Source organism: Sodiomyces alcalophilus (assembly GCF_042370955.1).
Source record: "Sodiomyces alcalophilus JCM 7366 unplaced genomic scaffold ACRALscaffold_1, whole genome shotgun sequence".
In the NCBI taxonomy this organism is placed as follows: domain Eukaryota; kingdom Fungi; phylum Ascomycota; class Sordariomycetes; order Glomerellales; family Plectosphaerellaceae; genus Sodiomyces; species Sodiomyces alcalophilus.
In genome coordinates, this window is record NW_027263532.1 from 2,695,086 (window position 1) to 2,711,595 (window position 16,510).

Genomic DNA, 16,510 nt, shown 5'->3' on the forward strand with positions numbered 1-16,510 from the left:
GGATGCCTTCGGTGGGTTGGCGGAGACGGCCAACTGATAAAAGGCTGCAGCCCCTGCATGGAGCATACGAACGACTACCAACGAGCCGTATTGCAATGCAGATTGAGCAGTCTGCAGAGTAGTTACTCTGCAATGCAACACCGACGGTCTGCCAAGAGGGCACATGCTACTGGGAATTGAGGGGGTAGAGGCAGAGCAGAGGCAAAGACAGCCTTTGATTGAGATCATCACATTGATACAACCGAGGACATGTGACTTGATATCGTGAGAGACTACATGTATGCTTTAGTCCGCCGTTCGCAGCATCACATAGTAGGACGTTGAGAATTAACTGTTTGTCATTCCTCTATCGGCAGAGGCTGCGTGTGTTGTTCAGTACTCAAATCTATGTCCAAAATATCGCGGCATCGCCCCCTAGATATAAACCTCCACATTACTCTATCCACATTGTTACGCATTGATCTCATAAGATTCCTGTTCCATGTAGCCAACATTGAACTCAATTCTTACGGCACAGCCTGCTGTTCTGCGACGGCAGGTTGCCCAGGATGTTTTCCGACATCTCCCAAAACTCGGAGCCGACGGCGTTCTGCGCATAAAACACGTCGCGCGGGTCGTATTTCTTCTTCATCTGCAGGGCCTGCGGGTACTTGGTGCCCCAGAAGGCCTGCGTAAAGTCGGGCTCGATGTAGTCCGACTCGGACATGTAGGCGCCCGCCCCGGGCGACACGTCGCGCCAGCGCTGCATCCAGTCAAAGGTCAGCTTGTCGCTGGCGGCCTTGATGGCCGACTCGGGCGCCGCGGGGTCCCACATGGCCGCGGCGATGCAGTGCATCACCGTCTCGCGCCAGGCCGGGTTGACGGCGGTGTCCGGGTACCCCGCGGGCGCGGCGGCCATGTTGAAGGCGATGACATAGTTGCCCTCCTCGACGGTGGACTTGATGGCGTCAAAGGTGGCGTTGAGCTTGGCTTCGTCCTCCCAGTTGGCGCGCGGGAAGAGGCGGCTCGCCTGGCGGATAAAGTTGGACCCCCACGGCTCCAGGGGGAACGAGGCCTGCCAGGCGTCGTGGAAGTTGTCAAAGTCGCGGAAGACCGGGGTGTACTCGACGCCGATGGCGTCGAAGCGGGCGAACAGCGGGGCGACGAGGTCCTGCAGCTCGTCCGAGGTCATCTGCGGGGCGAACCAGGGGCCCATGTCGAAGTGGAAGAAGCCCGGACCGAAGGAGGCGAGGCGGAAGTACTCGTAGTTGGCGTGGTCGACGGCGTACTCGATGAAGCCGTCGAAGAAGGCGCGGATGGCCTCCCAGAACTGGTCCGGGGTGACGGTGGGCCCCGTGGCGAGCTCAAAGGTCAGGGTGCTGACGTGCATCTTGGGGTGGGCCTTGACGGTGACGGAGGTGACGACGCCGTAGGTGGAGCCGCCGCCGCCGCGGAGGGCCCAGAAGAGGTCCGGGTTCTTGGTGGCGCTGGCGGTGACGAAGCGGCCGTTGGCGAGGACCACCTCGAACGAGAGCACGTTGTCCGAGGCCATGCCGTACAGGCCGGACAGCGGGGAGTGGCCGCCGCCGAGGACGTAGCCGCCCATGACGCCGACGGTGGCGCCCTCGCCGCCGACCACGGTGACGTCGTGCTGGTGGGCGGCGGCGTAGAGCTCGTAGGCCTGGACGCCGGCGCCGACCTTGAAGGCGGGGCCCTGGTAGCCGCCGTCGGCCTGGTGGTTCGGGAAGAACTGGACGCTCTTGAAGTGGTGGGTCCAGATGGACAGGGCGCCGGCGCCGGTGGACTTTGCGCCGAAGTCGTGGCCGGTGTTCTTGACGACGAGGCGGAGGTTCATGTTGCGGGCAAAGTTGACGGCCAGCTGGACGTGGGCGACGTTGCGGGCCTCGACGACGTACGACGGCAGGCCGCCGACGAGGCACTCGGTGGACGCCGGGTCGAGGGCCTGCGGCAGGCAGTTGGCACCCTCGAAGAGGACGGCGTTGATGGAGGTGGGGTCCTCGATGTGGATGTACGAGTTGTTGATCCAGTTGGCGCTGATAAAGTCGCACCGGGCCTGGTCAAAGTTGCCAAAGTCGTCGTAGCAGACGGACGCAAAGGGCACCGTCTTGATGAGCTTGCCGCCCGACAAGAGGTTGAACACGTTCCACACGGCCTGGACGGGATACCGCGGGTCGCCCGGGTAGGTCTTGCACTGGTTGGGGGGGTTCCGCTTCTGCACGGCGGGGTCATCGTCGACTTCGTCGTCGTCAAAGGAGAAGAGGTCGATGCTGGACAGCTCCAGTTCGGTGAGGTTGGCGAGGACGGAATCCGTCAGTTGCGTGGTCTCTTCGGGGAAGAGGATGGTGGCGGGAGGGGGCTCGACGGCCTCTTCGGCGGGAGACACCGTCACTTCATCGGCCGCTGCAGAAGAATGCGTGTCAGTGAACGTTCCCTCTCCTTTTTTTTTTTTTTTCCTTCTTCCAACTTACGGACTGTCTCGCCATTGACGACAATGGTCTGGGCAAGGGCCAGATTTTGGCGGAGAGCCAAGAGGCTCACCGCGGTGAGACCCAATCGCTTGACAAACATGGCTACCACGTGTTTTGGCGGGACAAAGCGAGGGAAGCGTGAGGCTAATGCAATCGGCTTGGTCGGGAGATGATGAAGGAGAGAGACGCAGGCATTTTATATACGCTGTATGGTGGGATCAATAAGCTCCATCGACCCGCCGGATGGATCGTGGGCCGTGGTGGGGGGAGGATTCCCAGTCGATAACCCGATACAGGAGCTGAGCGCAGGGCCAAGAGACCGGGGATATTGGAGCCACGAGGACGAGAACCGAGAATTGACACATTCGAGGAAGAAAAGAGCGCATATTGGCCACAGAGAGACGTCATGTGGGCAACGGGAACGAGCATGGCCCGTGGTAAGGCCCGTGAATCGTCCAAGATAATTGTCCGCGGCCTTGGGGGCAATAGATAGGCAATAGTTGCAGTATACTATGCAGTATAGAGACGCGGCAGGCCTCAAGGCCATGGATGGATGGGCATTACGGGGAATCTTTGCTTAGAGGGTCGGGGATGGGGGCGAGATGATTACCGACGGCTGACATGTCCGCATTGGCAGGGTTATGTGTCCATTTTGCCGACATGTCATTTATGGCTGATTACATATGAAGTACAGGAATGTGATAAAATACAATGAGACCTCAATACAATACCTATTTTGTTTCTGCATTGAAACTTCTTCGGTTAATGTGTTGTGTACGTTGTATGACCTTTACCCTGGATGTGCCCCTGGAAAATAGGGGCTATGGAGGAAAAGGGGGTCGCAGTGGGGGCTATATTTGGCCTCCCTAGTGCCAAGCAACCCATACATGCAACCACTCATAGTAGTATCGATATTGGTATGTGCTATTCGGCACTATTCGATGTTTCTTCCATGTTTCTTACTTTGTACGGACTATACGTCAGTCGGCTGTATTTTGTACAACGTATGCATGCCAGTGGGTGCCATTGGGAGACCAAAGGGACCAAGGGCGAGGTTGAAGCTCAGGCGTGCTGTAAAGAGTTAGCTTCTATGGAGACTCATAAACAAACTAGGAGAATTCCGTGCTGATTAGTTTGTAAAGTCGCGTGGAATGTGGGCTGCATGCCTACTATAATCAGTGCTTGTGCCTGCAGCCTTCATGTTGGGACAATTCCGCACTGCGCCTTTGCCACCCTTTGCTTGCTCTTTGTCTGGGGATCGTCTCTTTTGCCCCTCGACGTCTTCTCGTCGCCATACTTGACTCCATTGATGCAAGGGCTGTCTCGCTCCTGGTCTCACAAACAACATAGTTATCCGCCTTTCCGTGTTATCCGTGCCAGCGGAGCATCCCGCGAAGATAGCGTCGGAAACATCATTCATAGAGGCGATTGCCCCGAAGCGTCGGCTTTCTCTCTCCTAGTTTAATTACGTACAATACAACTCGACTCTACTGTCGCTAGTTTGTACGAATATCCGCACATACACCCTATCTGCTAGGGCGTTGTGCTGGGAAAACACCAAGGCATGCTTGGTCCAGCATTCCAGCTCCAATACAACGTACGTTGTACATCACATCCTGGCTCTTCCCCTGGCCCCTGGCACTAGGAGACATTCATTATCGCATATGGGGCGCCGTGCCAAGAGGTGCCACTTACCCATGCCTCTGCAGGTTGCGGTGAGTGCATGGGCCCCTAAATGCCACGCTACGGCGCCGCTTTGACCTGCACGCCGTCGCAAACTGTCGCTGCTAGGCCCTGGACCGCTGTATCATGCCACAGGGTGATCCATGTCTGCATTACGCTGTACAGAGATCGGTAATGCATCAAAGAAACCAAGGCGACGTCCGCCCAGCCCCTACGTTGTATTAACAAAGTCCGTTGCAGCCGCTCACTTCGTTGTATAGGTACGTTGTATGTACATACGCTGTACATTGTAATCTGCAGAGATGAGGAACGACAAATTCTGTCATAAACATCAGCAGTCGATGAACAATCCGGGGTAGCATGATGATAACCAGACAATGGCCACACGTGGGTAGATCAAGAAGAAACCCGATGCATTGGGTCGGTAACCGTCGTCGTGTGGCTGGTATCGCGTCAAATAGCGCAGTCCTAATAACCTATAAGAAGAGCAAGCTAAAAAAATATCTTCACTATGTAGTCTGCGGGTCAAAGATGGCGACCTCGGCTTGGTTGGTGATAGTTGGCGAACTGCACTAGAGCGTTCCCACCCAGGGCTTTTCATTGTATGGTGCAATAATAGCCGAGTCTAGATGTTTGGTTAGCTCTAGCTCAGGAGACGAGAGACCACGGATCACGCTACGAATTAGGAGATAAATTTCGGACTCTGCTCTCTGTTTAATTCCTGCATGCCCTTGAACTTGCATGAGAGGACAACGTATATATGTACGAGCACCTTGAAGAATGCGACCACCTGGGTGCCAGTCGCTTACAAGTTCAGTTTGTCTTTCCTCTCCGGTTTCAGCTCGGTCTGGCAGCTGTATCGTGAATCCAGTGCGCCTACAAAGTACACTACGAAGTACATGACCGGTGTCCTAAATCGCCTTGGTTCCATATTTGGGGTTCGCCGACGCCCCAACCAAACTGTCGGTCCAAGGGGCGTCCAATGGTTGGCTGCAGATTTGATCGTTCAACGGGTCTCGACTCGGTCGACATTTACTCGTACATACAAGGTATCTAGTACATAACTGGGTGCCGCCACTGCGTTGATTCGTCTTTCTGTCTTTATTACTGGTTTTCTGTACATATACTTTGAAAGTACATGCGCTGTACGTTGTACCCATTTCCGTTTTCGTCCATGATTTCGCCCCACTTTCGCCTCCTCAATCACATGCATCCTCTTCGCAGAGCTCGCTCGAGGGCGGAATACAACGTATAGTAATACACTACACCATATCCTCATCGTGACTACCACAATCTTATTATCGACTACTTCGTATATACACATCGTGAGCTACAAGTTTGCTATGCAGACTGGAGGGTCCATAATATAGTAATAAGACGGTTCTATTATACTTACCCAGGCTACCCCAGGTGAACCTCAGCTCGAGCCTCTCATTTTCACCGTAAACGAAGCCACATGCCAATGTTTTTGTCATGCTTTCCTCCATCTGGTCCCTTTGTGCACCTAGATGACGCCTCCGTGCAGTCCTCCCCTCAATTGAACAACTACCTACCTACTTACCTCGCACCTAGCTACTTCGTATGTATGCCTCAGCCCATTCTGCGAACGGACGAACGCGGCAAGGCCCGGAGAAGCGGCGGGCGGTATTTCCAAGGTCTTTGACGATGCGCTGATCCCGTTCAGCCACAGCCTACGCTCACCACTCACCATAATTACAACGTACACAAGAAGCGAAAGGGGGGGTCTGATCCCCCTCGCTCCAGATAGCCCAACCGGGGAGCCTCGTGGAAATCCACATAGCGTACACGCTACTCGTCTCGGCATATGCCTAGGGGCGATACGGTGTTACTCTAGTGCGGCGGCGCTCGCAACTGATGCGATATCATTGGGGTACTGCTTCACTCGCTTCGTCATTTGACGCCACATCCAGAACCCATTGGGGTACCCGTAGGCTCGGAGCTGTATGGGAGACGCGAGGCGCCCAACGGTACGTGACGATTGGCGCCCCTCTATGTCTGACCGGCAGTCTAGAGTGGCGGAGACGTTCCGGTTAGCAAGAAACTCTTTTAACTATACCGGTACGCACTATTACACCTCTTTCTCCTTTGCGTCTCTTGGTGTTGATATTCAAATGCTTTTTGTACCGACATCGACCCATATTTGAAAGGCTCGATTCCCGGTGTCCTGGTTCTCTCCCTCCCCTCCACTCTTTTTTGTCCAAGTCGTTGTCTCCCCCCCCCCCCCCTCCTCCTCTCCCTCTCTCACTACCATCAGCTCAACTTCGGTTGTCTTCTCGCCCTCACCTCGACAACGGGCCCAGCGTTTGAGAAGTCCAGAGAAGCGTCGGGGAAAAAAAGAGGAGCACAGCGTCACCTCAGCATGAAGCCGGAGCCCTGATTTTTTACTTTTTACTTCTTACTTGTTTTTTTTTGTCGTCTTTGGTTCGTTAATCTCGCCCACCATGGCCCAGGCAATCGAGGCTGCCGCCAGGGCCCTCCTCGCCCGAGCACCAGACGGTGACACTCTGTTTGACCTCACGGATTCGCTTGCCCCTCCGGCCGAGTTTCCGGAATACAGCGACGATTACGAGTATCCCTACTCGCCGCTTCAGCATGTCGGCTTTTTCATCCTCTTCTTCTTCCCGTCGCTCGCCCTGATCGCCGTCGCCATGCGGATCTACGTACGGGCAAAAATGAAGCAACCTGGATGGGGTACGTGAATCGCCAGTGAGCAAATCGTAGATGAGATGGTGAAATCGATGGCTGACTTCATCTTAGACGACTTTTTCATCGTTTTGGCCATGGTAAGCTCCTCCCACAGGAAAAATCGCGGCTCCCAGTTCGACGCAATGACTGACGTACGTGCTCTTCTTTTGCTGCAGGCCTTCTCCATCGCTGAAACGGGCGCCTCCTACGTCGCCATGCGCAAGGCCTTTATCGGTATCCATATATGGGATATCCCCCCCCAGGCCGATCCCAGGGAAGGCCAGAGGTGGAATTTTGTCATCCAGATCCTCTACAACCCCATCCTCGCCCTCGTCAAGACGTCGATTCTGTTCTTCCTGCTGCGCCTCGGCGGCCAGCAGCGCCGCATCCGCTGGGCCATCCACGGCGTGAACGCCTTCAACCTGTCGCTCATGGTGGCCATCTTCATCACCGTCATCTTCCAATGCAAACCCATCGACCATTTCTGGGAAAGGGTCGGGCCCGACGCTGACCCGAACGGCACATGTATCGACATGGGCGCTTTCTATGTCGCCACGTCGTCCCTCAACGTCTTCACCGACCTTCTCGTGTTGGCTCTTCCGTTCTACATCTTCCTGGGGTTAAAGATGGCCAGGAGGGTGAAGATTGCACTCCTTGCCGTCTTTGCGCTTGGTGGCATGTAAGTCGTGCCTCTGCTTTTTTCTTTTTTTTTTTTTTTCTCTCTCTCTTTCCAAATAGCCCGCTGACTCGAGCCCCTGTTGATCAGCGTCACCATCGTGAGTATCTTGCGTCTCGTCTGGATGGTCGAGACTTCGTATTACCCGATGGGCCCTGACCCGATGTACGACATCCGCTTCACCTACTCGGCCGTCGAGACGAACCTGGCCATCATCGCCGCCTCGGCGCCGGCCCTGCGCGGCCTCTTCGTCAAGTGGTTCCCCCGCTTCTTCGCCTCGCTCAAGACGTCGCAGCAGCCCGGGTACGGATATCAGGGAGGCACGGGAGACAGAAACCAGTCCAAGGTGAAATCGGGCCACCTCGCCAGCCACCTCCAGAGCAACGGCCACTCAACGTACCAGATGAGGAGCATAAAGGGGGGCGGCCGGTCTACCGTGGCCGGCAGCTCCCCGACGACCAGCGAGGAGGAAATCATGCGGTACACCGGCATTGTGCGCACCACCGACGTCGATATCGTGTATGACGACAAGAACTCGGCCAAGGGGGAAGACAACCAGGGGAATTTGTCGACGGATTATCAGGATCTGGGGCCCAGGGTGTACTCGACGGCTGATCGCAGCCGGGGAAGCTTATAATAGGCTACCCCTGTAATATTTACTGTACCTCTCCCCCCCCATCTCTCTCTCTGTCTCCCTCACTTCTTCTTTTTTTTTTCGATATACTCAGTCGGGAAGAGACTGAAGATTGTTGCGAGAGGCGAAGAATGTCACCAACTGTTCAATCACAGTCATGCGGACGGCATCCTGCTTTGGGAAAGGGGTATTGGAGGTTCTGCACAAGCAGCCACCTGCATGGTCCACATGCAGTCTCCTGGTCGTTGCATGGCTGATCAGTGAGCGGAATTATTTCCTCCTTGTGTACAAAAGTCGTAGCAGGAACCGAAAATGAATTACCTAGGTACAGGGCTAGGCACAATGGTAGCTGAGAGGGTCGATGCGGTGCATTGGCGCATTGGGGGCGTTGTCGGGGCTGATTCCAGACCGGGCTAGAAACGAAAGGGGAAAATTGCAAACCCGAGGACATGTGCGCGGTGTGCGGGGGGTTGTGATCGGAGTGGGGCTAGGCATAACGTAAACCTGCAGCGTTACAGTGTGGAGAAAAGGTGGGGCTTTACATCACAGTGCGTAGCCACGGCAGTTTTTACTATGTACTTCATTTTAGAACCTTGTTTTTTTTGTTTTCTTGTTTTTTATTTTATTCCTATTATTTTATTTGATTATTTGGAGATACATAAAATCGAGGCAGCGAAGATTCATGTCCCCAGCAATCATAGCTTTCGAGCTGACAGTCTTTGGACTAGGCCATTGCAATGACCCTTCTCGTACAAAACACTACACAATACAAATGCTTCCCCGAAGACTGCTCAATCCCACGCAGAAATGCCGACAACCGTCTCCGCCCGACGTGACTTGTTGAAACAATTCCCTCGCACGATGCGACCATGCCGGTCGCTCCCATTCAATACGCCGGGCCCGAGAACCAGCGTTTGACGGTATCCCTGAAGCGGTCGTGTTGCTTTGCATTCTGGCTGGCGTGACTTGGGCGGCGGTCGATTCGGTTGGCCATGCCGCCATCGCCGGTCGAAGGTTGTCGTGTCGTGGCCACTCGATTCTTCATCCCTGCGCAGGTTGTCAGCGAGCACATGGCACGATGATTTCAGCTCTTTTTCTTTTTGTTTATCTATTCTATTCTGTCTTGTTTTGTTGACCATGGGTTCGAGCTTCTCAACGTACCTGAGCTGTCCCTCCTCCCTGGGTTGTCGAGGACAGCCTGATACTTGGCTTTTGCTCTTTCTGCGGCGGTGGACATGATGATGGAGTGCAAAGTCGAGTTGTTCGATGAGATGGCTGTGGTATCAATCCAGATGATATGGAGGTCGACTTTTGGTCCCTGAAGGTCTCTTGGAGTTGAGAGGGTTGATGAAGCGTGCTGTTAATGGGGATGTCGATTGGGGAGCTTTCTGGTGTAAAAGACCTGCACAGCAAAGCAATGCATTCATGGGAGCGACGTCCTTTTACAGGGTAGGCCGTATGTTTGTTCGTGGCACAAGACCTGTGGTCAGTGGTCAGCGTCTCATCAACATGATGGGCCGATCTTCCATCGGCGACGTTTAACTGGACTCATTCCCCTCTCCATTGTTTGGCTTTACCCCGGTGATCGTATGGCAGGGTGGCGATGGGAGTTGGAGACCTTGTGGTTGGCTGTGGTCACGCCATGGTGACACCGGAGGTGATGATCAGTGTTTGTTGCATCATTGTACCGTCAGAGTAGCTCATAGACAAACGTTATTGGGATGCTGGTTAATGTCATTATTGGTCCATGTCTCTTCAATAGATGATACAGTAGAACGTAACCTAATATATTGGCATCTTGGTTGAATGATTTTGGCTGTATGTTTATAGTGGGATGGTTCAACTGAGATGTGGATGTATGAGGATTCGTGACAAAGCTGTCGGCAAAATGGCTGAACGTGAGTCCAGTCGAGATGGATCCTCGTTTTCATGTCTCATATTACACCTCTGCAAGGATTAAGAAGGTTAGCGTGTATACAATCAAATATGACTGGCTAGGGCCCACAAATACGTTTATAAGTATATGTACCTATTTATATACGTAGAATAGGAGTATAACAAAGTACCTCTACTTATTCAAAAAAATCATCTCCTCCACTCAACACTATCAGTATCGTCAATAATCAGTATCCCGATATCCCACTTAAGGACTCTAGGCACGCGTAGGGGAGGCAGGTCGTGAAATAAAGGTATTTTTTAGCTGTTATTCTGATAAATCCGTTGATATCTTAAAGATACGGATTATAGAATAACTGGTAAAGTTATAAGTAATTACAGTTATGGTATTGGGGTAGGCAGAGTGGTGATAGCTTCAATGGCTTTAGATATCACTTACCTGATTAAACGTCGGTCTCAAATCGGCATAACCCTTTGTACCTCTCTATATAAAAATGTATGGGAAGATACCGATCGGCAGCATAATCCAATGAGCGATTGAGACGTGGGGCGAATTCACAAACTAACCTTCTTAATCCTTGCAGAGGTGTAATTGATCTTCATTGATCTTTATTCCACCACCTCCTAAATGGCTCCTCCATATCGCCCCGGCAGAGGTTGAGCTTCCTGTTTCTCCTCAACTGCTGCGAGCTTCCCATGTTGTACTACCCTCTCCTCCATGTAGAGATCATATACGCCATTTTCCACATGCACATCCCGATATATCCAGACAGACTTGCCGTTGCTGCCCTTCCCACCGGCGCCATCGCATCTCCCGACCAAAGTAGGCCGCGCCACCATGGCCCGGACGACCTGCGCTTCGGCGACAGGACCTCCCCGCGGGATGACCACCTTATTCGCAAGCCACTCGGCCCCCAACCCCAGAAGCAGCTGCAAGCCGGCAGCGAGAAGTAAAATGACGTGGATATACTTCCAATGCTCGACATGCAGCTTCAGCCCTACAGTCGGTACGCGCCCCGGCACCACGATCATGTCGTTGGTCTCTGCCGCGACGGCCACGACGCCGATGGCGAACCGGGATAACAAGAAGGCCATGCCCGGTGCGGAGCCGTTCAGGGGCACCCCAAAGGTCGACTGGGACGGGAATAGGACGGATTGGACGCGCGGAGCGTAGTCGACGGGCGGCGACGCCGTCGTGTAGCCCTGCAAGGCGATGGCGACCGATGCCATGCGCGCAAGGTTCTCTCCCACGTGGTGCTCGCGGCGGGTCGCGTTCGCCACGGTGCCGATGGTCGTATTGCAGCGGTAGAACCAGGGGGACGTGTTGGATGCTTCAAAGGCGGTGACGGTTCCACACCCGCGCCCGCAATCGTCGCCCATGTCGGTGAGAAAGGTCGTCTGGTCGGGTCCGCCTTGTACAGGGAGGGAAATGGTCCGCAGTTCGTCCGAGGGGAGGAGAATGGTGATGTTGGTTTCTGCGCCGCTCCCGCCGGCCACGACAGGCCAGCTCTCGCACGTCGTGGTGGCGTTGACGATGCGGTTCGTGGCGATGGTGATGGGCACCGCGTCGGGGTTGTCTAGGCTTTTTGGGTTCGTCTCGTGGAAGATGTACTGGCAGTAGCTGGCACCACAGAACACGAGAGGGTCGTCCGAGTACCACAGGTCACCGGGCGTGGGCTTGTCGTCGGTTGACCCGGTGTGGAATGCGAGGGAGATGGTTCCGAAGCTGGCGCCCGTCAGTGGGTTTTCCTACGAGTCGATCTTTTCGAGTGTAGCGACCGGGTCGTCTTTCCTACCTGTGAGCCGTATATTGCTGTGCTCTTTGCGAGGTAGACGACTTGACAACCTTGGTGGTCTGAATATCTGACACGTTGGCAATGGAAACGTTGCCGGGAGAGAGCAATGCGCTCGACTCGGAGGTCTCGAACGTATAGCATAGGTTGACCGAAGCGAAGCCGACTTGGGAGGCCTTGTGAAGGGTGAGCATCGAACCGAATTTGCAAGTTTTCATGATGACTGGGGCATCCAGGGCATCTTACAATGATGAGGATGACCCAAGAAGCCACAACGATGTGTATGGAAGCGCGGCTTGAACGAGCCGACAGCATGATAACCCGCCTCACGCTATGAGCCTGTAGAATATCTTCCACCTGTGGCAGTCGTCAACGCGTGGGACCGGACCCGATAAAGTCCCATGTCGGTCAGATAACGTATACTCGGTGGGCAGCTCACCTTTCGCCGCGACCTGGGCCGCCGACTGAGGATCCACCATCTCAAATCCATGGCCACATCTGTCAAGAGGCTCGCGGTGGAAAGACCTAGTGCTATAAGCAATCCGGTGATGACGGCGTTGAACTGCCGCTTCTGAGTCTTTGTCACGACCGACTTGTTCGAATAGCCGACCAGGACGGCGTATACGGCGATAACGAAGACGAGGCTGGTAGCCCACTGGGCCAGGAGCTTTAAATAGGCTGTCTTTCGCGATTTTCTCGTTGCGGCCAGGCCCTGGAATTGATGGCCAGCCGTTCCAGTGTCGTCGTTGTCACCATTGTCATCGTCGTTGACTTTTTGGATTGGTCTCCCTCCATGTTCACCCGTCTTGTCATGTTGGGATTCCCGCCGCCGCTCTATGTTTCCGATTAGATCTCTGGGCATGTTTGGATAGCGAATGCGAATTGGCCGGGAACTGAGTGGAGGGAGCGGACCGGGAGGAGAACATGCCTGGCGAGGGATCGTCATAAGACAACCCCTCGGCGGTTTCATGGTGATCCGGGGGCGGCGGGGTAGGCTGCGGTGTGTTGATGCTCGGTTCGGGCTGCGGGAGGCGATCATGTTGGAGGGACGCCATGGCGACTGTGGCTCGGGGGATGTGCAGCTGTGCCTCGTATGCTCAGGTTAACAGCACCACGACGTTTGCCTCAAGGAGGGGGGATATCGCCACGAGATGAGCTTCCCCGACGGTGAAGAAGAGCATTGCAGGTCGAAGGTTGATGTGGTGAGATGACAATACTTGGTATGAATGAATCGAAGGGCATTGTCGCAAAGGGGAGGGTTTTGACTCGCAGCTAGTGAACATTGAATTGACGCAAACGGTATTTTGGGGTTGAATGTATCTATTGTATCTTCTAGGTCGCATGCCCAAGATGGCATACATATGTAATGTATCTGTATCTGCCTGAGTGTCGTCTTTGTCGTTTGAAAAGTCATAAAAAAAGGGACCGTGTCGCCTTCACGGTCATCGATGGACTCTCATCTCAACAAGAACTGGACATTTCGAATTGAATATAAAAGCGAGTTGGAGTGTGGGTGAGACGTATTAAAATGTGCAGCCCAAGACAAGTTGAAACAAGTGAACATTGAAGGAAAGCAAGTGCAAGCATCGGAACGGCACAGTCCGGATCGGATCATCACAGCCGCCGGCCCAGGGCAGCGATGACGGATTTCTCCCGGAAAACGTCGGTGAGGACGCAGGAAATGTTTGTCAGGATGGATTGAAGTTACATGAGCAAGGGTACCTCAAACGGATCGTATTTGTATGGGAAAGTCCCTGTGTACAAGTACCTCACTCAACCGATCGAGTCTAACAGTTCCTTGTAACGTAAGTACCTTATGTAATCTGCTAGGTAGGTTGATCTCCCACTTCCCAAGAGATCACCGCTGATCTTTCTTATCAGTGACCATCTGTGCGTATCGTGAGAACAGTCCAGGCCCTTCTGAAATGAGATGGAAATAGCAGCAAATCAGACAAGCAAGCGGGATCGAGCCGAGTGGTCCGGGTCGACGTTAGATGAAGCAATGAAATGCCAACGGTTTCCAATGATGTACGGGGGAAAAAAAAGAGGAAAAAAAAAAAAAAAAGGGGGTAGCTTCACTCTCTGTGCACTCCTTTTCGCCGCCCTTCCTCTCGTTCGTTCCCCCCGTCCTCCCATTCTCCCCTTCTCTCCCTAGTCCTTTCAAAACCCATTCCCCTCCTTCTAGCCGCCCGCGTCTCATTCACACGCCGGCGCGCCTATCGCCCGCCCTCTATTGATGGATATTGCTTCTGCCAGTCGCCCCAAGGTTATCCCCTTCCAAGGCGTAGCCGATTCTGCCAGCGACGAGGATGACGACGTTCCCAACAGCGACCTACTACCCCATCACACCCAAGCCCATCTTCATGCTCGTGTAGCTGGGGATTCTTCTCGCGGTCTGGGAGGACGCCTCCGGTCGCGTGTTCGAGGTGAGTGCACTTATTTTTTCTCTTCTTTTTTTTGTTCCTACCAAGTCAACCGTTCTGATCCAGACCAGATGGCGTCCAACGCGCCCTCAACCCCTGGCTACCCATGAGCCCGCGTCGGCCGCAGACCTGGACGCGTGTACCACAATCCGACGACGCGGCGGGTCCTGACCGGGACCATCCGAGACTCTCCTCGGCGGACCCCGGACCCGCTCCCGCTCCCGCTCCCCCGCCGGCCCCCTCTCCGTCCCACGGCACCGGCTTCCGCGCATTGCTACTCTCATCATGGGTCAACGCCCTTCTCGTCTTCGTCCCCATTGGCATCGCCAGCTACGTGTTTGGCACGAGCCCCATCCTCACCTTCATCACCAACGTCGTTGCTATCGTGCCCCTGTCGGCTCTGCTCACCGATGCCACCGAACAGATCGCCAATGATGCCGGCGACACGATTGGTGCGCTGCTCAACATTAGCTTGGGCAATCTCGTCGAACTGATCATCTTGTGAGTTGCCACTGGATGCACGTGGCTTTACCTTCTGTCTCATTGATCCATGTCACTAACAATTGTCCAGTGTGTGAGTAAAGACCTGACCATCTTCAGTCCTGGACCTCGTCTACTGACGCCACGTGCACTTTCCAGTGTCGCCCTCGTCAACAATCACATCCGCATCGTCCAAGCCTCCATTCTCGGCTCCATCCTCGTCAATCTTTTGCTCATCCTCGGCTCGGCTCTTTTGGCCAGCACTGTGACTGGCGGCTCATCGGCCTGCCACATTTCCAACACCCAACTTCTCAGCTGTCTTCTTTTGGTCTCCCTTTTCGTCTTCCTCGTGCCTGTGAGCTGCCCCTATTGACCCCTTTAGCCTATAGATCCCTGACACCTAAAGCTAAGACTAACACAACTTTCCTCAGACGGCTTTCGACTACACCTTTGAACGCTCGGCTGCCGCCGACGAAGCCATCCTCCAGATGAGCAGGATATCGTCCCTCATGATCTTGCTCATCTACGTGCTCTACTTCATCCACGAGCTCAGGACCGGTCCGCTCGCCCAACGTCCCCCACCTGCGCCCGGCTCCCCACGCCCCGGTTCCGACGAAGAGATGAACGTCCCGCAATGGACGACGGCCGTACCGCGACCCCAAGCCCGAAGCCGCTCCAACACCCTACCCCCGCGCGCCGTGCGCTTCGCCAACGCAAACCAAAGGCCCTGGTCCGAAACGACCACACACGGCGAGACGCAACCGCAGACTACTACGACCGAGGAAATCGAACTAGCAAACCTCGACAACCCATCCTCCCAACCCGCCACAGCTGACCGCGATGACCTGCACCGCCCCCATCTTACCCGCCCCGCCTCCAGCCCCGGCCCGCCATCCTCCACCCGTCCACCCCTGCGCATCGCCCACCGCCACTCCGGCTCCCTGTCCTCCATCACCCGCCCCTCCCACCTCTTCGGCCCCGGCAGCGCCATCCCGGGCTTCGAGTCCTCCTCCGCCACAGCCCTCATGCGCTCGGGCCCCACGACCCTCCAGATCCTCCGCGACAACCGCGCCGCCGTCACATCCGACATTTCCACCGCGGGCTACCCCTACGAGCACGCGTCCGCCCACGCGCCCCGCCCGACCGGCGCGCGCCTCAAATCCGTCATCGTGCTCGTCGCGGCGTCCATGGTCATGTCGGTGAACGCCGAGTTTCTGGTCAGCGCCATCGACGACGTGACGCACCAGGGCCACCTCTCCGAGCCGGTCATCGGGCTTATTATCCTGCCCATCGTGGGGAACCTCGCCGAGTACATCACCGTCGTCACCGTCGCGGCCAGGGACAAGCTCGAGCTGGCCATCGCCGTGGCGGTCGGCTCGTCGATCCAGATTGCCCTGTGCGTGACGCCGCTGACCGTCATTGCCGGCTGGATCCTCCATCGGAATCTAGCGCTCACTTTCAACTTTTTCGAGATGGCCACCCTGGTTGGATCGGTCTTGTTGGTCAACCTCTTGATTTTGAATGACGGGAACAGTTCGCTCAAGGCGGGAGGTCTGAAGGGCGCGTTGATGTGTGCTTGTTTCGCGATTATCGGGTGAGTTTTCATTTTCTTTCATTTTTTCTCCCTGCTGCCGTCTTGATCTCCCGTTGAGGAGTGGAGAAAGGAAGAAAGAAAGTGACTGATGTGAGCTGCAGATTGGGAGCATACTTGTCCCCTGAATCCAAGGCCGATTGACCCCAGCGCCGACTTG

General features: G+C 54.9%; 6 protein-coding genes across 6 annotated transcripts; 3 read left to right on the forward strand and 3 right to left on the reverse strand.

The window, feature by feature from the left end:
- Nucleotides 1-288: 288 nt before the first annotated feature.
- Nucleotides 289-2,661, reverse strand: ACRALDRAFT_1038748 (uncharacterized protein). The gene is made up of 2 exons (XM_071015109.1): nt 2,469-2,661; nt 289-2,400 (listed from the first exon to the last, which is right to left on the reverse strand). Exons 1-2 carry the CDS (start codon nt 2,566-2,568, stop codon nt 500-502), a joined length of 2,001 nt encoding a protein of 666 aa, XP_070879225.1. The 5' UTR covers nt 2,569-2,661; the 3' UTR covers nt 289-499.
- A 518-nt stretch (nt 2,662-3,179) lies between these two features.
- ACRALDRAFT_205795 (uncharacterized protein) lies at nt 3,180-6,549 on the forward strand (the record flags this gene model as incomplete). Its single annotated transcript, XM_071021821.1, has 24 exons — nt 3,180-3,235; nt 3,287-3,337; nt 3,372-3,385; nt 3,486-3,541; nt 3,602-3,621; nt 3,663-3,788; nt 3,819-3,908; nt 4,006-4,183; nt 4,260-4,310; nt 4,345-4,384; nt 4,452-4,506; nt 4,547-4,603; nt 4,669-4,699; nt 4,728-4,758; nt 4,898-4,971; nt 5,023-5,117; nt 5,148-5,200; nt 5,287-5,431; nt 5,489-5,508; nt 5,562-5,649; nt 5,746-5,936; nt 6,007-6,165; nt 6,320-6,482; nt 6,531-6,549. 24 exons carry the CDS (start codon nt 3,180-3,182, stop codon nt 6,547-6,549), a joined length of 1,863 nt encoding a protein of 620 aa, XP_070879226.1.
- Nucleotides 6,550-6,585: 36 nt separating this feature from the next.
- Nucleotides 6,586-8,760, forward strand: ACRALDRAFT_1091133 (uncharacterized protein). Its single transcript, XM_071019552.1, has 4 exons — nt 6,586-6,863; nt 6,930-6,955; nt 7,034-7,536; nt 7,624-8,760. Exons 1-4 carry the CDS (start codon nt 6,614-6,616, stop codon nt 8,168-8,170), a joined length of 1,326 nt encoding a protein of 441 aa, XP_070879227.1. The 5' UTR covers nt 6,586-6,613; the 3' UTR covers nt 8,171-8,760.
- Nucleotides 8,761-8,809: 49 nt separating this feature from the next.
- On the reverse strand, nt 8,810-10,008 carry ACRALDRAFT_1059917 (uncharacterized protein). The gene is made up of 2 exons (XM_071016136.1): nt 9,329-10,008; nt 8,810-9,214 (listed from the first exon to the last, which is right to left on the reverse strand). Exons 1-2 carry the CDS (start codon nt 9,402-9,404, stop codon nt 9,054-9,056), a joined length of 237 nt encoding a protein of 78 aa, XP_070879228.1. The 5' UTR covers nt 9,405-10,008; the 3' UTR covers nt 8,810-9,053.
- A 510-nt stretch (nt 10,009-10,518) lies between these two features.
- Nucleotides 10,519-13,156, reverse strand: ACRALDRAFT_1059914 (uncharacterized protein). Its single transcript, XM_071016135.1, has 5 exons — nt 12,785-13,156; nt 12,296-12,690; nt 12,103-12,213; nt 11,860-12,032; nt 10,519-11,789 (listed from the first exon to the last, which is right to left on the reverse strand). The coding sequence occupies exons 1-5, from the start codon at nt 12,909-12,911 to the stop codon at nt 10,688-10,690; spliced, it is 1,908 nt and encodes a 635-aa protein (XP_070879229.1). The 5' UTR covers nt 12,912-13,156; the 3' UTR covers nt 10,519-10,687.
- Nucleotides 13,157-14,092: 936 nt separating this feature from the next.
- ACRALDRAFT_1059913 (uncharacterized protein) lies at nt 14,093-16,494 on the forward strand (the record flags this gene model as incomplete). Its single annotated transcript, XM_071016134.1, has 5 exons — nt 14,093-14,282; nt 14,351-14,780; nt 14,919-15,114; nt 15,191-16,353; nt 16,455-16,494. 5 exons carry the CDS (start codon nt 14,093-14,095, stop codon nt 16,492-16,494), a joined length of 2,019 nt encoding a protein of 672 aa, XP_070879230.1.
- Nucleotides 16,495-16,510: the final 16 nt, after the last annotated feature.

Bases quoted from the DNA above. Each gene is read 5' to 3' on its own strand.
- ACRALDRAFT_1091133 (XM_071019552.1), top strand. From the start codon at position 6,614: ATGGCCCAGGCAATCGAGGCTGCCGCCAGGGCCCTCCTCGCCCGAGCA. The intron at 6,864-6,929 runs GTACGTGAATCG...ACTTCATCTTAG, and splicing joins AATGAAGCAACCTGGATGGG to ACGACTTTTTCATCGTTTTG. The intron at 6,956-7,033 runs GTAAGCTCCTCC...CTTTTGCTGCAG, and splicing joins TTTTCATCGTTTTGGCCATG to GCCTTCTCCATCGCTGAAAC.
- ACRALDRAFT_1059914 (XM_071016135.1), bottom strand. From the start codon at position 12,911: ATGGCGTCCCTCCAACATGATCGCCTCCCGCAGCCCGAACCGAGCATC. The intron at 12,033-12,102 runs GTAAGATGCCCT...ACCCTTCACAAG, and splicing joins CTTGGGTCATCCTCATCATT to GCCTCCCAAGTCGGCTTCGC. The intron at 11,790-11,859 runs GTAGGAAAGACG...GACGGGCGCCAG, and splicing joins CAGCAATATACGGCTCACAG to CTTCGGAACCATCTCCCTCG.
- ACRALDRAFT_1059917 (XM_071016136.1), bottom strand. From the start codon at position 9,404: ATGTCCACCGCCGCAGAAAGAGCAAAAGCCAAGTATCAGGCTGTCCTC. The intron at 9,215-9,328 runs GTACGTTGAGAA...CAACCTGCGCAG, and splicing joins AGGGAGGAGGGACAGCTCAG to GGATGAAGAATCGAGTGGCC.
- ACRALDRAFT_1038748 (XM_071015109.1), bottom strand. From the start codon at position 2,568: ATGTTTGTCAAGCGATTGGGTCTCACCGCGGTGAGCCTCTTGGCTCTC. The intron at 2,401-2,468 runs GTAAGTTGGAAG...ATTCTTCTGCAG, and splicing joins CGTCAATGGCGAGACAGTCC to CGGCCGATGAAGTGACGGTG.